The sequence below is a fragment of the Octodon degus genome, unplaced genomic scaffold (genome assembly GCF_000260255.1).
Source record: "Octodon degus isolate 3935 unplaced genomic scaffold, OctDeg1.0 scaffold00095, whole genome shotgun sequence".
Taxonomy (NCBI): Eukaryota; Metazoa; Chordata; class Mammalia; order Rodentia; family Octodontidae; genus Octodon; species Octodon degus.
Window position 1 is genome coordinate 880,648 of NW_004524671.1, and position 17,175 is coordinate 897,822.

The 17,175-nt window shown below is 43.9% G+C and overlaps 1 protein-coding gene across 7 annotated transcripts in view; it reads left to right on the plus strand.

The window, feature by feature from the left end:
- Positions 1 to 466: 466 nt before the first annotated feature.
- The window catches only part of Tle1 (transducin like enhancer of split 1), an 88,400-nt gene continuing 71,691 nt past the window's right edge, over positions 467 to 17,175 (plus strand). For 5 of the 7 annotated variants that reach the window (XM_012516210.2, XM_023722984.1, XM_023722985.1 and 2 more), the window contains exons 1-4: positions 518 to 628; positions 1,289 to 1,389; positions 2,810 to 2,873; positions 2,990 to 3,034. In XM_012516210.2, coding sequence (XP_012371664.1) covers positions 605 to 628; positions 1,289 to 1,389; positions 2,810 to 2,873; positions 2,990 to 3,034 — 234 coding nt within the window. In that variant the 5' untranslated portion in view covers positions 518 to 604. Of the gene's footprint in view, positions 629 to 1,288; positions 1,390 to 2,809; positions 2,874 to 2,989; positions 3,035 to 17,175 lie in introns of all 7 variants that reach the window. The other 2 variants (XM_004638108.1, XM_023722986.1) reach the window with 2 other exon arrangements.

A 17,175-nucleotide genomic window follows, 5' to 3' on the forward strand; every position in this document is an offset into this window, starting at 1 on the left:
CGGCCGCGGGCGCCTCGACTCGCCCGCGCGGAGTAGCCCGGGACCGCCGCAGGCCGACTCCCCTGGCGCCCTCGCCTGCCACGGGCCGCGGCTGCCCACGTTTCTCGACCAGACTTCGCTGTCTCGCCGGAGCCGGTGAGCGCCCGGCCGAAGATTCAGCCGGGCCCACGGGAGTTGTCCGGGGTCGCTGACGGCTTGCTGGTGTGGGGCTCCACGAGCCGCCTCGTCACCTGCCCGTCGCCGGTCGCCTCCGCTGCGGCAGGAGAGCGGAGAGAGCAGCCCGGCCCGTCGGACCCGAGGGGAGCGCACCCGGTCCCCCGCCCAACCTCGCGCCGGCGGCCGAGCCCCACGGTGGGAGCGCGCCCGCGTCGCCGCGCACGTTCTCGGGGCGGCCGGGGCGCTATGTGGTCCTGAGGGCAGGGCGGAAGCCCGCCTCGGCCGGAGCAGGAGCCCGGCGCTGACCGGACGGTGCGCCCCTCCGAGAGTGCCCCAGCGCTCGGTTTCTGTCAGCTCTCCCGGCTAATTCTCCTCAGCGGGATTAAAGTTGGAGATTGCGCGGAGAATCGAGTTGTCCGGGAACAGAGCCTCGGCCGCCGCCAGAGCGATGTTCCCGCAGAGCCGGCACCCGGTGAGCTGCGGCCCGGGCGGGTGGGCGCCTGCTGGGGAGCCCCATGTCTCGGGCCGGTGTGTGCCGCGGTCTCGCTTTCCCTCCCTCTGGACGCCCTCCTGTCGACGTCGAGACTGGCGGCCGTGGGCTCCGAGGAGCCAGTTTTCTTTTCCCGGGCGTCCCTTTCATCTCGCGTGTTTACCTGGTGTGTCTGTCCTCTTGGCAGTCCCAAGGTAGCCTGGGGCTCGCGCAATGAGGGCGTCGGAAATTTTCTTCCCTGGACCCTTGGGTCCTTATTGTCCCCGTGGGGAGCGGGTGATGACTCCGAGGCCTGCCCTGGTCTGGGCTTCTCCGGCCTCCGCATCTCCTCGGTCTCGGTCGGGGGACCCGGGCGCTCTGCGTTGGGCGCGGGCCGCCCTGGTGTCTAGGGGTTTCTGGAGCCTTCGGGACCGGGGCAGTGGAAGATCACTTTTTTCTTTCCCGAAGGGAAGCGTAAACCAGGTGAAGGCTCCTTTGTACCACTTCTAACTTTGTTTTGTGTGTGTATGTGTGTGTGTGTGTGTCCGTCCGTGTGTCCGTGTCCTTGTCCGTGTCCCATCCGTTTCCCTTTCCAACCCCGCCAACTTTCGGATGTATTCTGCCCGCGTTGTCTTTCCTCCGTGCCCCTCCTGGTGTCCCTAGACGCCGCACCAGGCGGCAGGCCAGCCCTTCAAGTTCACGATCCCGGAGTCCCTGGACCGGATTAAGGAGGAATTTCAGTTCCTGCAGGCGCAGTATCACAGGTGCGTGCTCGGCCGCGCGCGAGTGGTCGCTCGCTCCTGCGCCCCTGGGCGCCCAGCCGGGCGGCGGCAGCTGTACTTATGCTCGTGTCCAGGCGGTGGCGTGTGTAGTCGCAGTTAAGACCTGTCATTCATGGCACCCCCTCTCCTGGCTCTGGCTGGGCCGCCCCTGCTCCTGTCTCCTCCTCCTCCCATTGTTTCCCTTTGGCCCGTTTGCTGCTGTTCCTGGGAGTCCTTTTTCGTGTATTTAGGAGTTGCATGAGAACCGTCAATATTTGCACTTCATTTATTTATTTTGCAACAGGCAGAGCTGAAACATTGGTTCGATCGATCTATGCCTCAGCCCTGCAGTGCATTTCAGAGGAGCAGAGCCATGTTGAAATGTCTGTTTGCCATAGTAGAAAATTGGGTCTTCTGAGGCAAAGTCCATTAGGGAAAGCCGTGTGCTTTCAGCTGTGTGCATCATGGTGACTAGCAGAAGGTGGAGCGTGTGGGAAACCTCACTGCTCCCTTTGCCCTCATTTTGGGTGGTTTTGCGGTTGAGTAAGGGAGTGGGGTCACATTTTCGTTATGTCAACTTTAGTTTCTTCATTGAGTGATGCCTCCCATCAGAGCATTTTTAAATGAAAGCTGTTTATGAAGTACTCTGTCCATAGTGAATTTCCAGGGATGGTTTATTTCCCTTGCTCCTGTGAGGTTATGGCTGACTGGAGAAAGAAATACTGTCATGACTATTTTTACTCTTGTTGAGCTTGAGAAGAAAGCACAGATGAGGCTAAGTGGCTTGAGTGTGAGTATTCTTCCCATTTTGTCAAAGGCTTTCTGATTCTTGACCTCTTGTCTACTTGTAGATACCATCTCCAGAGCTTGAGGCATTCTTGCACACAGCATGTATTTACCAAGCAGGGAGAACTTCGACCCACTTCATTGCAGTAGCTGCTTGACATATTTTGGCAAGGATGTAAGAACCAAAGGTTTTGAAAGGGACCAGCCGTTACAGAAGTAACTTTACAGATAAGATTTTCAAATCTAGAGACTGTTTAAGTTGGCAAAAACGGCACAGCCCATGCTGAAGACTGAAGATTATGCAAGGGCCAGATTTTGGTGCAGTCCTCAGAAACAGTCTTGAATGCAAGCAAATAGGGGGCACATGCCCAGGAGGAGGACTCTATTTTGACAGTTTTCATCATGGCATCTGGGTAGGTAGGCACCAAGAAGGAAAAGATAGTTGAATGGACACCTTATGCTGTTGTCTCACTCCATTTCCTGTTAAATGCAAGGACAAAGCTTGGGTGTGTTTACCTAGATAGTTTATGGCTTTTCCAAATTGATCTTTGTTTTTACTTGAAGTGCAAATATGTGAGGCAGATGTTAAAACAAATGACGTAATGTTTACATTAAGTTGCCTGTTTTGTTTTCATAGTCTTAAACTGGAATGTGAGAAACTGGCAAGTGAAAAGACAGAAATGCAGAGACACTATGTGATGGTAGGTATCAAAGACTGGACCTTTTTCCTTTTCATATTCATATTGGCAAATAATGTGTTGTTAGCATTACAACAGTGTGAGTTAGTAAAATGTTTGGTTCTTTTTTCTCTTCACAGTATTATGAAATGTCATATGGATTAAACATTGAAATGCATAAACAGGTAAGCTGTAGCTAAGTCTAAAATTGAAATGAGAAATCAGGTTATATGATTTTATATAACACTGGTTTTGTCATTTGCAAGGTGGAAGGTGGGCATTTGTATGTCCTTTTTCTGCCTTGGTTCCCCTCCTGCCTAATGGTAGTGGTATTCTGTAGTAGTGGTTGCTTCTCTTGTCTTTAAATGACTAGGTGAGAGAGGTGGTTTCAAGCTGTAAGCTAGCTTGTTTAAAGTATATAAGAACTGAGACTCAGCCTTGACTTTTCTGCCTCCATGGGTATATATTCTCCCTGGGGGCATGTTGTAGAGTTGCTGAAGGTTATAATACTTCAGTAGTGGTGTTTCAGAGTGAAATAGGGATCTGAGGGGGAAAAGAATAGTTAGGAATTTCTTTAATCAGATCAATAGAAGGTATATAACAAACTGTGGAATACTTTTTATGCTTTAAGTTTGCATAAAGTGATGTCCAGGATTAATGGTTTATTAGTAAACATGTTTTTGAAAGTTTCTTAGTTGATGCAGGTTTGGAGATGAAAAAGGATCCTTTTATTGCTATATAGCATATGTTGGGAGTTGCTTCAGTCCTAGTGGTTTTAAAAGCATGAAAAGATTAGTGACTGGAAAGCTTTAGCTATGACTATGAGTTTGCAAGTTCCCATAAAATTCACACTTACGGCTACTATAATGGTGTATAAAAAGAGTATTGAGCTGGAACAAGGCACTAAGGACCTCGTAAGAGAAGAAAAGCTAAATGATTGCTCAGCCCAAAGGACCCTCAATTGAGTAGTCATTGTCTGCCAAAGAAAGCATTAATGGCAGGGTGTAAGTATTCTGGAGATATGCTGACATTCACTTTTTCATCAAGACACTGGTACAATAAGTCTTTCAGAAATCGATTGCCTCTTAAAAAATTATCATCAGATGAAGTTGCACAGTTGGACACATTTCAGAGTGCAACAATACAGTTTTTACTTGATGTATATGTGCTATTTCATCTCAAACCCTTGTTTCATTAAATTAAAGAGCATGGCTGACCGGCTGGGGCACAGTGGAGAAATTGATTAGTTCAGCCTTCAGATCTTCCTCATATTCAAAGACTTTCATTAAACAAGTGTGTTTCGGAGTTGAATTCTGCTTTTGTAACTCTTCACTCTTTGATTTTTAATTCATCATAGATTTCATAATGTTAAGTTATCGTCATGTATGTTAGATCTTTTTTTCAGATATGTGTTTGGAAAAGGACAGCTAAGTTCACAGACATTCATTAGTAAAATAATTGGGCCTTTTAAAGAGCTTCTGATTTTACTTTGATTTGCAAGTCGGTAGCCTTGTTTATGTTGGGTTTGTGCCTTTGTTTTTTTGTGTTTCAGTGGCTAGTGCCTTATTGAGGGAATTGTAACTTATTGATAGTAAATGACCTAGCTTTTGGAAGATCCGTGGCTATTAAGGTCTTCTATGTTAATTTTGCAAATAAGTAAATATTGCAAATAAATAAATTTGGTCCAAGCCTGCCACTCTTAAAATTATCCTGAAGAACATGTTTTTTGGTAACACATATTCTGGAAGAGTAAAGAGAAATACATAAATTTGAAGGATTAACAACTTCATCAGTCTACCAAGGAAATGCCACCGGGTGTGATGTTGTGTGCTGGTGCAGTTACTAGAGGAGCTCACAGAGGTGTGGGCTTCTTCAGAGTTTCTGGAGGTCTAAAGGCATGGTGACCTTTGTTTATCATGTGGGAAGAGGGAAGGAGGGGCAGAAGCTGCTATTGTGTGAAAATGGTTTTCTAATGAGTTTGGGCACTGCATTGGCATGTGTGGGTATATACTGTCTGTCCATGAACCTGTGTGCATTAGTAATATGCTGTGTATAATTGACCAAGTAATCTGAAAAAAGAAACTGAGAGATAACCATGTTCCTCATGGTAGAGTTTTAAGCCCCCAGAAATTTGGTTTATATTGTAAATGCTGACAGACCCTTAACTAGAGTAGTGTACAAAGTAGTGCTATAATTCAGTTTAAAGTGGTCTTACATTTGAAAAACATCCTTCTGAATGTCACACATTAATAATAAGTTCCAAGGAGGCATTTGGTACAGCTAGTAATCATAATTCTTATTAAAACTGGTGACGTTTGGCCCCCAGGGTGTAGCCAGGCTCAAATTGATGCTTTTTGCCGCCTGATCACCAGCATGGCCTAAGTGCTCATTATATTGTAGAGAGGGCCTTTGGAGCTCTCATTAGATTTGACAGGAATTCTCTCTAGGGGGAAACTGGGCATTAGTGAGACTCCTGACAGGCTGAAATTATTCCTGCTTTATGGCTTATAACCAAATGCTAGCAAGGCATCATCAGGGGACACAAAAAATTGTCATTTTTGACAACATCTTTGTTACTGAAAAAAATGCAGTGATGGGGAAACTTTCCACAGAGAAGGAGAAGGAGAGCGCGCTCTAATGCTGTTGAGATCTACTTCCAGGGGGCTGTGTGCTTCCCACCTTTCAGTGAGCTTGTCTGGATGGAGAGAGTTTTGCAGAGTTCCCTGTCAAGTCTCACTGCAGACTTTTCTGTCTGGGAGTTATAAAGTGGCAGCCGTCCAAATCAAGAATGGTATAATTGTGGTTTCATAACTTGGTGAGGTGCCCCACAGTCCTGTTTATGTTGTGTCAACACTTCCGGATAGGCCTTGCCCTTGCTGTCTCCGCTCCCATTTGTGGCTGATTACTGAAAAGGCTGAGGAACTGGATGGGATAGATGCCTAAGTCTTTTATTATAGCCTTAAGACAATTTCCCTCCTCTATGCTTTTTAATAGATCCCTGCCTGTCCATCTCTATCCATGTAGATAGTAAACTTCAGCTTTTTCTAAGCAAGAGGAGGCAGTGACTCCTCTTGAAAAATGGAAGTGGTTCTCAGAACTTAGCTGAAGTGAGCTTCTGTGTGTCTGGTTGTTTGAATGACTGGCCCATCCTGTGTGGCAGCCAGATCTTTATATTTCTTTGCTGTGGCTTGGTATTATCTCATTGGATATTTTTGGAAGCATGGTGTACTATAAATGCATACATAAGTCTACATGTCCTACTTGTGTATCTGTGCAGTGTGCTGGTAGAGTGGGCTGTAAGTTGTCATTGGTGGCTTCAGTTTTAGTTTTTAGTAGTGATTGTTTCCCCACCACCTCCATAGGCACCTGGCAAGGTGGCTTGGGTATGCCATTGCCTGGCCAACAGCTGTGGGCGTGTGCTTAGAGTCCAGTGCCCGTGGAAGCTGTGGATGGGTCCAGGCCCAAGGTCACCAGCACTGCATCCTGGTGTGCTAGAGTCTCCCTCTCTCTGGCCCTGTGTATCCTACCCTCTTCAGCTGAGCAGGAGGCCCCCCACTTGTGCCAGTAGACTTCATGACTAACAGGTCACAACGGGACTAGGTGCATGTTTACCAAGTTAGACAAACTGGTGCTGGATTTCTGTGATGTGAGATCTGGGTGGGGGATCCCAAGCCAGGGGTACATAGGAAGTTGTATCCATCTGAGTAATGCCATGCTAAGGTAAAAGTATGTTTTGAGAACAAAAGAAACATGTCAGGAATCCTGTAGAGACTCAGCGGTGGCGTGTGTGGCATTACTGTGCTCACATTCTGTTGGGAGAGTGGGCAGGGAGCCTGGAACCCTGCAAGGCAGTGATGAACTGAGAGCTCCTTATTTTTTTATTTTTTATTTTTATTTTTTTGGCAGAACCGGGGATTGAACTCACGCTCTTGCGCTTGCCAGGCAAGTGCTTATTCTACTAAGTCATCTCCCCGGCCCCCTGAGAACTCTTTAAAGGGCTCACCCGCAAGGCTGGAGAAGATGACCATTCTGTAGTCTTAGTTTTGGGTGAGTGAGAAGCAAAGGTTGAACATTTACAGACTATGTGATTTCAGCAAGCACGGTGACTCAGATACAAAGTTTAGATTGGGCTGGGAATGTAGTGTAATAGTGGAGAGCTGGCTCAGCAAGCTCAAGCACAGGGTTAGGGTCAGACATTGCTTTCCCAGTTTTGATGTGTGCTTTAGAAAATTGTCTGTTGTGGTAACACACACCTCTTAATCCAACAAATGGGAGGCTGAGGGAGGAAGGTTTTGAGTTTGAGGCCTGTCTGGACTACATATTAGGGGTAAAGTGGGGTTATTTAATGGGATTTTTTCAGAAGATGAAATTATTAGGATTACCGTGAGTGTTAATTCCCTAGATATGACATTTACAGTATATTTTACTGCCCTTTCTGTTTTGTAACTATGTATATTTTTGTCTGCATGTCACACTTTGATGTTTCTTATTTTCACTTTGGTTCCTGGGGAACCCCCAGGGTTACACATGCCAGCCAAAATGTCTGCGGAGCCACACACCTCCGCAAGTTGTTTTGTGCTTGGTTTTGTTTTTCCCTAAGTCAGAATCTCAGACCTAGAAACAACTAGTAGGAATATAGGCACTTGGAATCCTGCTCTCCTGGTGTAAGTCACCTTGTCATACAAAGAGGGTGGCTGTCATCATGATTGGAGTGGTCTCTAGCTTTGCTTTTATTACCCAGGCCTCTCCTTCACAAGCAGTTTACAGAGATAATGTCTCAGTGTATTGAAAGCCTGGATGCTGCTGCAGTTCTTGAGGCATGAGATCAGACTGTGCCTGGGGGCCACCAAGCAGGGCTGATGTCTCCCTGCTGAGCCTCCCTCTCCAGCACCTCAGCACTTGGCCATGGCTGCTTTCTGTCCAGGCCTTGGACATGAAATTTAAAGGGCATCAGAAAATTTAGTAATCATAATAATATTTAAAAATTAAATTAATGCCCTCAAATCCACAGTGGCTAAAGTACCACTGTTTTTTCCAAGGACACAGCCCATCTGGCTTGGGCAATTGGGGGAAGGCAGGGGAGAGTTGGGCCACACATGTTTGAGAGGCTTCCCCACTCCCTTTAGTGTCCTGGGGACACTGTGACCTGTAGGATCTGCCTTGTGTCCTTTGAGGCCACTCACTTAGGGACTGGGCATATCGTGGACACATTCCTGGCCTCAGTTTCCCTCTCAGGGAAGCAGTCATCCCGAATTTTCCACTGCAAACCATTACTTTGTATATGTGATTTGAGATGAGTCCTTCGCTAGAGGCATGGGTGTCTTTCCAGAGTTTATGATGAAACAGAAAGAAGAAAATTTTTTGTAAATATTTAAATAAGTCATCTTGAGTGATAGTTAAAAGATACATTCCGTTATTGCCTCATAGAACCATTTGACATTTCTGTAGAACCAAATCTTTCTTTTGCTCTTTTATTATTAAACCTTCTGTGGTCTCCAGAGTGGATTAAGTAAGAGGAAACAGAGAAAGTCGCTCTTACTAGACATTGAATGAGATGACCCAACCAATCCCTTGTTTTACTCTTGCTTCAGATATTTTTGTTTTCTTTTTTTCTTTATATTTGTTTTTTTGAGACAGAGTCTTGCTTTGCAGTTCAGGCAGGCCTTGAACTCACTGTGTAGCCCAGACTGGCCTTGAAATCACAACAGTTCTGCCTCAGCCTCCTAAGTGCTATAGCATGTGCTACCATGCCTGGCTTGATTGATTGCCTGCCTGCCTGCCTGCCTGCCTGCCTTCCTTCCTTCCTTCCTTCCTTTCTTCCTTTCTTCCTTTCTTCCTTTCTTCCTTTCTTCTTTCTCTTTTTCTTCCTTTCTTCCTTTCTTAAACCGGAGATTGAACTCAGGCCCTTGCTCTTGCCAGGGATGTGCTTGTTCTACTGAGCCGCCATTGCCCCGGCTCCCTAGATTTCTTTCTTTTAATCACAGTACTTACAACTAAAGGAACTGACCATTAATATAAGATATTTATAGTAGTGCTTTTAAAATAAATTTTAGAGCTGGGTATGATTGTGCATTCTTGTAATCCCAGCTCTTGGGAGGCTGAGGGAGGAGGATTTTGAGTTCAGGGCCAGTCTGGGTTATGTAGCACGTTCCTGACTCAAACTCCACAGATATTAGACAACTTTTTGTCATTTGGCTCTTTCAGAGAATGGACATTTATACTTGTAAAGTGGACCTCATTAACGGTATCAGAGTTCTGTGGTAGTAAGCATTCCCAAGAGATGCATTCTATGAAGCGCACATTGGCAGCTTGGGGCTGGAACCCAGGGCTTCGTTTATGTCTGGCAAGGGATTTCCACTGAGTTCCATTCCAGCCCTACTTTTTGTTGTTGTTAGTAGTTATGTTATATAGCACAGGCTGGCCACAAACTTGTATATCCCAAGTGGCCTCAAACTCATGATCCTCCTGCCTCAGCCTCCTGAGTCCTGGAATTACAGATTTGCATCATTATAGTCAGCTACCAACTTGATATTTTAAGTGAAGTGTATGTGTTGGTAGGTAGATGTGGGTATAGGTGAGGGAGAGACAAATTTCCATTGAGCTATGTTTTGATGTGAAAAATGAAGTAAATTTGCACTGAAATTTTAACATAGAGTATTCATGTGTTGCTGTGCACAAAAAATAGTTGGTAAAATTGTTTGCAAAGCTGTTTTCAAAGTTGCTCAGCTTTGTAGGGAACCCAGTCAACATGTTTTTTGAAATAATGGGATGTGGCTTTACATATAACCTGTGCTTTAGCACTATTATATATTTCATTATTTAACATTGAAATTTTTAATAATTATTGTTTCATTCTGTTTACCTATTTTTGAGTCATGTAAAATTGTAGCCTTAGCTACATTGTTCACTCGCTGGCCCAAGTTCTCCTTCTGAGTATAAAGTACAGTTTCCTTAGCTTGTCCTTGTAGACTGTGTACTGCATTGTTTCTCCCCCAGTGCTGGGGGTCCATCCAAGGATCTCGGGCATGCACTCTACACTAGATACATTCTGTAGTCCTACTTTGTTATTTTTCAACCACAAAAATGTGATTTTTGCAAAAATGACCAATGAAAAGAAAAAACTGGCAGAAAAAAAATTATGAAAATTCTATCAGTTGACTTTTTCATCTTCAAAATAGGACAGCTGTTGTGTTGTAGATGTGTGTCAGTGGGCCTGCAGGGCAGAGAGGTGCATGCTAACTGCTGAACGTCCCTGAAAGCTGTTCCCAGTGTACTGATTGATGTTTTTGTCCATTAGATTTGGCGTGGAATTGGTCTGTGAGAAAGTAGGTGCATTTTAAAATCATATAATATGCTAAAATTGCTGAAGTAGTGGCACAGTTACGCTTGAGTTTGGTATTAGCACCATTACTCATGCATCTAGTTTCTTAGTCTGTATGTGCAACCTGTCAGAAAGATGTGCACACGTCACTGGAGTTAAAGTTTGCTTACTTGTGATTTATGTATGTGTGCTGTTGTTTTTCTGTGTTGTGTATGTTTATAATGATCTTTTTGTATAGTGCTACTGGGGATTGAACCCAGGGCCTTTGTACTAAGCTGTATCCTTAGCCCTTTTATTTCTTTTTTTCATTTTGAGATAGTGCCTCTCTAAGTTGCCCAGGTGAGAGTTGAACTTGAGGTCCTTGTCCTTTTGCCTCCCAGTTGCTGACGTTAGAGGCTTGCACTGCTAGACTTCACTGAGTGTGGTGTTACAGTAAAGTGCTCATATCTTGGTCACCCTGGGCTTGTTGTGTGTGTACCACTCTGTGGCCTATCAGCTCACTTGGCAACACTGACCTTGAAAAGGTGTCCCATCAGGGTTGTTTGGGCTTCGGCCTCTTGCCTGTCACTTTTCCTGAGCTCGTTTCCCTCCATTCTTCCTTGGCAGCCTGCTTTCTCTTCCATGTAGTCCCCTGAACCACCTGGGCTGCTTGCTCAGTTTCCTCTATAAAAAAGTCCAGGACTTTGTTGCAGTCTGTCTTCCTTCCAGAAGGCCAAATTCAAATATAATATCCCTTTGGGTTGAGAATTTCTATCCACACTGCTGTGTTGTGGGTCTGTTTGCTACTGGTGTGAGATGAAGTCTGTCCTTACCAGGAGCTGCAGTGGGGGCCTTATGTACAGTAATAGCTGCATCTGTGTTGGATACTGACCTTTGGAAAGTCAGGGAAAGCCACTTTGCCAAGAAACAGTTGTACACATTTTTACACAGAACTACCCAAAATGGTTCTGCTCAGCAATTTTTTTGTGTGTATATTTCAAGATCCTGCAGCAAAACTATGGCATCCAGGTTAAAAACTTGATTCAAGAATACCAAGATAGGTCCTTATGCTGAGGTTAGAAGTGGAATCTTTACTTCAGTTCTGTTAATCTTATCTAGTCTCTTCTTGCTCTGTTCTTTTTCTTTTGGAAAAGTGATTTGCAGGCAGAATATACCCAAGCTTCTTAATGAGTACTTTTAATTACAGTAACACATTTGGGTTTGCACTGATGGAAAAGAGAGAGGAGATAGACGTGCACTGTGTTGAGGCCTAGGTTTCAGGTACCCTGAGCACCCACATACCTCACTGCTTACTGCTTAAGAATGACCACAGCTGCTTACAGTTTTGTGGATAAGTTGTATTACAAGCTTCTCTTGAGGCATTAAAGATGACATAATCACCAGTTTCCTTATTAATGGCTATAACTATTGATTATTTAAAGTCACTAACACACTTTTCCACTCACCTTCCTAATATTTATTTATTTATTTATTTTGGCATTACTTGGGAACATACCCTGAGTCTTCACACTGAACTGCATCCCTACCCCTTTTTATTATTTTGAGACCAGGTCTTACTAAGTTGCCCAAGCTGCATTCAAACCTGTGATCCACCCACTTCAGCCTCCCAAGTGCTGGGATTATATCTTATTCACTCTCCTAAATATGTTATTATAGAAAATTTCAAATTTCAGGAGAGTAGGAGTGAGATACAGTGAACACCCACCTGACAGCCCCTTGCATTATCTGTGCATGTTACATGTCTTACCGGGGATCTCTCTCTCCCAACCTGGAGAATTTGGAAGGACTCAATAGAAAACAGACTCTCTTTCCTGGGCTCAGTTTAGACTTTATATGAAGGAACAATCTTCCCATGTATTTTAAGAATTCCAGCTTGCAGTTTTCAGAGTGCATTTCTACTAGATCTGCCCCTTGTGTTTTTGGCTTGATTGTATTGGGTGACCCACATTACTGTCATCTGAAAATAGATTTGTGCTTAGGCCCAACTTCCCTTAGAAGCCCGCCTGTCTCCTTTCCTTTATGATGCATTCATCAGCTTGAACTGTACACACCTGTAAGTGCTGATCAGCGTATGCTTGGTGAAAGGCTGTAGCGTAGACAGGCAGGAAAATGGGAAATATTTGCTAAAAGGAGGCTGATTTGGAACCTCAGTGAGGATAGAAACTGTCCTGGTGGAGAATTTCACTTGGGGTGGGGGGTGGTACCAGCAGAAGTGGAGGGCCCCAGGAGGTGCCACCTGCCTCCTCAGGCTGTCCTCTGATGTCTCCACAGGAGCAAAGCCATTGGCCTGCTCTGTGCCCTCTGGTCACTGCTGCTCCCAGTGTGGGTGCAGGAGTGTATTGATGCGCTCAGACACAATGGAAGACTGCATCAGCAGGCAAGCCGGTGGGATTTGCAGTAAATATATTACAGAACACAAGTGACTTGCCGATACTGCTTGTTTAGCAGTTTGCAAGGGCAATGGCAGTATGGATTTTTGAATTAGAAGGGAAGGGCTGTTCTTTCTCTGTGCAGGAACATCTAGTTGATGTCTGGGGAGAAAATTGATTTAGAGAACAAAATGCAGCCGCTTTTTTTTGTGCCATTTGAAGGGTTTCTGTGGATTAGTGAGTGAAAATAAAAAGGTCATTTTGGGTTAGAGAAAGGGGTTTTCACAGTGATCTGTGTCTTTCTGGGATGGAGGCAACATGGGATGGGCCCCCATGGATCAGAAGGCACCCCTGTCCTCGTGCAGCCTGTGGCCACAGGTGCCCACGCAGCCCCCCATGCGGTCTTTCCCAGCATTGGTCTCTTATTAGAGGAAGCACTTTTGGGACATTTGAAAGTAAATAGTCATTGCTGACCACATTGCCAGAGCATCTGGGAATTGTTCTGTGGCAGCCTCCTGTTGGCCTCCTGGGCTCCCTTACTGTGAATATTAATTATTCTAGTGTAAAGAAAGCAGGTAAGGGGTTGGGGAGATGGCTCAGTGGAATAAGTGTTTCCCTAGCAAGCGCAAGGGCCTGAGTTCAATCCCCGGTTCCGCCAAAAAAAAAAAAAAAAAAAAGCAGGTGAGTAAGGCTGGTGGGTGACCATGGTGCCTACCACATGAGAGTACTCAATGGAGTAATCACCGGGGCACAGAGCTATTACTAAAATCCATCACTGAAATCCACTTGCACCCCCCCTTAAAGCCCCACTCCTGCTTTACTTAAACTTGTAGGCCTTGCACCCTTTATACTTCCGTCTTGTTTTTCCAAGCCTGGCTTCTTCTCTACATTGGAATTAGTTCATTTTTCATTTTTCTCCCCTCAGTTATAAAGATCAAAAATTTATTTTTAGACTCAAAAGGAAAGCTAAACATTCTTTTTCCTTTGAAAAATGTAGCTTCTGTTGGCAGTCTCTGTTGTCCAAAGAGTCCAGAGGAATTAAAATATCTTACTGTGGTTAAACTAGGAAATGCACCCTTGGAAGGTGATGGCTTGAGGTAATTAGTGTAAATACCAGGGAGAGCAAAGTGGAGTTGGAGGTCTCTTCCTCAAAGCAGGTGAATGAGGAGCAGAGAGGATTTGGTTCGTTTTATTGAAGTGAGAATAAAAGGTTAGGAGGTGTTTCAAACCTTTTTCTTTTAGTGTATCCTAGAAAATAACTCTTCATTTGAATAATTTGTCTTCCTGCAAATGAGTGGTGGTGTGTGTGGAATACCAAAGTCAAGTTGTTGAAGAAAGTCTCAAGCCCTGGTGAGGCCTCCCTGGTGTGTGTCTTTGTTATGAAACCTGTGAAGCACTGTGTGAAGGTTTAGATAGAGCAGTTTTGTTAATCATTCTCCACCTCCTCCCTGGGCTTGAGATTTGTTGAGCATCACATTCACAGCTGTGGTTTATATGCTAATATTTGGGGAAGCAAAACCAACAACCAAATAAATCCTCGCCAGGAGGGAAAAAGCAGAGCCCTTGAGGGTGGGTGTCTTGTAGGTCTAGCTTTTGATTGCCACTGCCCAGGCAGAAACCACTTCCTGTGTGTGTCTTTGTAGTGAGTGTTTGGGGTGAAAGAGGATGTAGCTCACTCGAGTTGCAATCCATTTCACATTCAATACTTGCTCTTCTTAGGAGCTTAAGAGCTCAGCCACCTGCTGCTGTGCTGTGCTGAGAAGCTGCCTGGTAAAGTTTCCCTTGAGCTGGGAAACTGGCTTAGACATCTCCAGTGTGTGCAGGCAAAGTACCGTTGTTGACAGGCCCCTGGGCCTGCCAGCTGGCCGGGTGCTAGAGCTGTTTCTATGTGTAAGAGGCTGGCTCTGTCACAGTGCCTGGGCGATGAGCCCCTGTAAGCAGTGTCTTTTCATAGTTCCTGAGAAGCCTGGAGTCAGATCACTGAAATGAATCCAGCTTCTGTGCTTTTTAGCTGACCAAAGGCCAAAGTCACACCATTCACTTAAGCGTGGAACTGCTGACCTTGGAGGCTTATAAGACATGAGCATTTTGTAATTGACTATTCAAGATGCTTGATATCATTGAGTTAAAAATGAAGCTCATGGAGGTATTGAATTTTGATTGTCCATTTCTAAGGGTATCAAATTTTAAACTGATTGTTAAATTGATATTTATTCTCATTTCTTCACTAACTGCTTATCTACCAAAAGAACCCCAAACAGATCAGTGCCAGTGCATTCTTGTAATCTTGTACAGCCATTATTTTGGTCATTGTTTCTTCACAATGTGAAATATTTTCTAAAAGTAAATTAAAAAAAAAATGATTCTTTTTTAAAAGTATATTTTCTGAGCTTTTTTTTTTGCCTTATAATGCTGAAATTGAGCCAACTTGTTATGGAATGAATGTTAATTGTTGCTTCTCAAAGGAAAGCAGTATAAGAAGGGCCTTTTGAGTAGACTTTGCACTGTGAGAATATTGGTATTGACACTATCTGTAATGCAGAGCATAGTTTGAAGACTAGATTCTACTGTTTGTCGCATGCTGGTTAATATGGCTGTAAAGGGGAGATGAATGTGGCTACTTTTCCAAGTCTATTACTCAGGAGGACTGTAAATTTGATTGGCTGTTACAATTCTAGCAGAATCATTCGATTTGAGAGCAATAGAAAGATAAGATATCCAATTACTCAAATGATTTGCAGGGTTAGCCAACGTTGTCATGGAGACACGAATTGGAACAAATTAAATTTTAAGCAATAAAATAATCTTAAAGCCCGTCTGGGAACAAGAAAATTTGGCAGTGGCACTTACCTGAATTGAATCTTAGCTTGACACGATGTTGTTTGACATTGATATACTGTGAGGGCCTAAACTTATATATGGCACAACATTATCTTTAAAAAGTAGCTCAGCTAGACCCGTGAAGCGGAATATTGGTATAAAGTCAAGGGATATTAACATTTATTTCATGGCTTAAATGATAATTGGGCCCTGTGTTCCCAAGAATGTTTTGTGTTTAAGCCTTGAAATACCTTAATAATGAAGCAGCTTTAATTGGACATTTGGAAAAAAAAAAAAAAAAAAGATTTAACGGCACCATGCAGTTTTCAGACCTGCCATCCCTCTTGCTTGTGCATCAGCAGATGTAACAGCAATCCTGTGGCTGTCTTCAGATGGGGTGGAGGTGTAAGTATGCATATATTTGCATGTACAAGACAAGGAAGGAGAGTTTTGGCACATGCCCCTGCACTGCAGGTAATTTCTCTACATTAGTTAAAATTTCTCCTTCACAGTGCTGTTTTCAGACTGGAAAATTGCACCCAAACTTCAGCAAGATGACCTAAAACCTGAGTATGCATGGGTCTGTGGCTCAGAAGGTCATTTTTCCCTCTTAATATTTTGTTTAACTGGTTCCTGGCTGGGGGCTCTGGTTTGAAAACAGCCCAGTTGCCCAGGAGGAGGTAGGGCTTTTTATCCACATGCCTGTTAGACAGATGGAGATGAAAATTGGTCTGAGGTCAAGCCATTTGCAGTGTTCTCACAGCCTTCGATTTTCCTCTCATCCTCAGCACAGATCATCTCAAATGATTCAATAATGACCAAAAGTGCAACATTGACCTTTATTCCCTGGTGGATTACTGTGTTTCACAGTCCAAATGGCAGGAAGTCTATTCTGTTCTTCCAGAAGGAGCTCTGCATTATTGAGCCAGCCTCGCCCTGTGGGAACTGTGCGAGTGCAGACCAGTGTAACAGAATATGTGGGTTAAATTTGGTTTTTGGTGCTCTGAGAAATGAGAATTGACATGTCCTGGAACCCACATAATTAATGGAAGAATATCCTGAATGTTTTCTAAAAACACACAGGAGCACATAAATTGATTTGTCCACTTGTAAAATAACCTGTGAGGTAACTTAAAGTGGCCCCCGGTTTATAAATTGTTCTCACTTGCCTCACCCTCCTTGCTTCCCCCTTTTTAATTTAGTGCTTTTCCAGTATATAAAGACAACATTGTAACAGTATAATTTTGAGATTGTAAATTAACATGACTAGGCATAACGGCTCTTGGGCCTTTGCTTTGGTATACTTTTAATTATGTGTATTTTTGTCAGTCCATGTAACTAGGAATCATTTTTTTCTCATATAACACACTTTTTTCCTTCTTACAGTATGTTGTTATCTTGAAGAATGGTAGTTATTATTATTATTATTTTGGCTTGGAGTTTTCTGCAAATTACGATGCAGTGATGGAGATTTTATTTACTATAAGGGAGTAATTTCAATTTAAAATTTTATTCCTATTGTGCCACGTGTGTAACTGAGTCAACAGTGAGTCTATGCACTGTGAAGTCTGTCATCAGAAATATGCTTTTTTACTATCTCTAAATACTTAAAATAACCTTTCCCATGGGCTTTACTTTGAAAATTTTAGCTAGCATCCCAAATTTCATTTTAATCACAGCCTAAAGTGCTTTTGAGAAAGTTAAATTTTTTTTCACAACTGCCTGTGTTAGTTCTTTTCCTACCTCAATGGCTTTCTCCACTCCCATTCCCAGCTTCCAGATAATGCAGCACTGCACACAAACTGTGGTGGACACT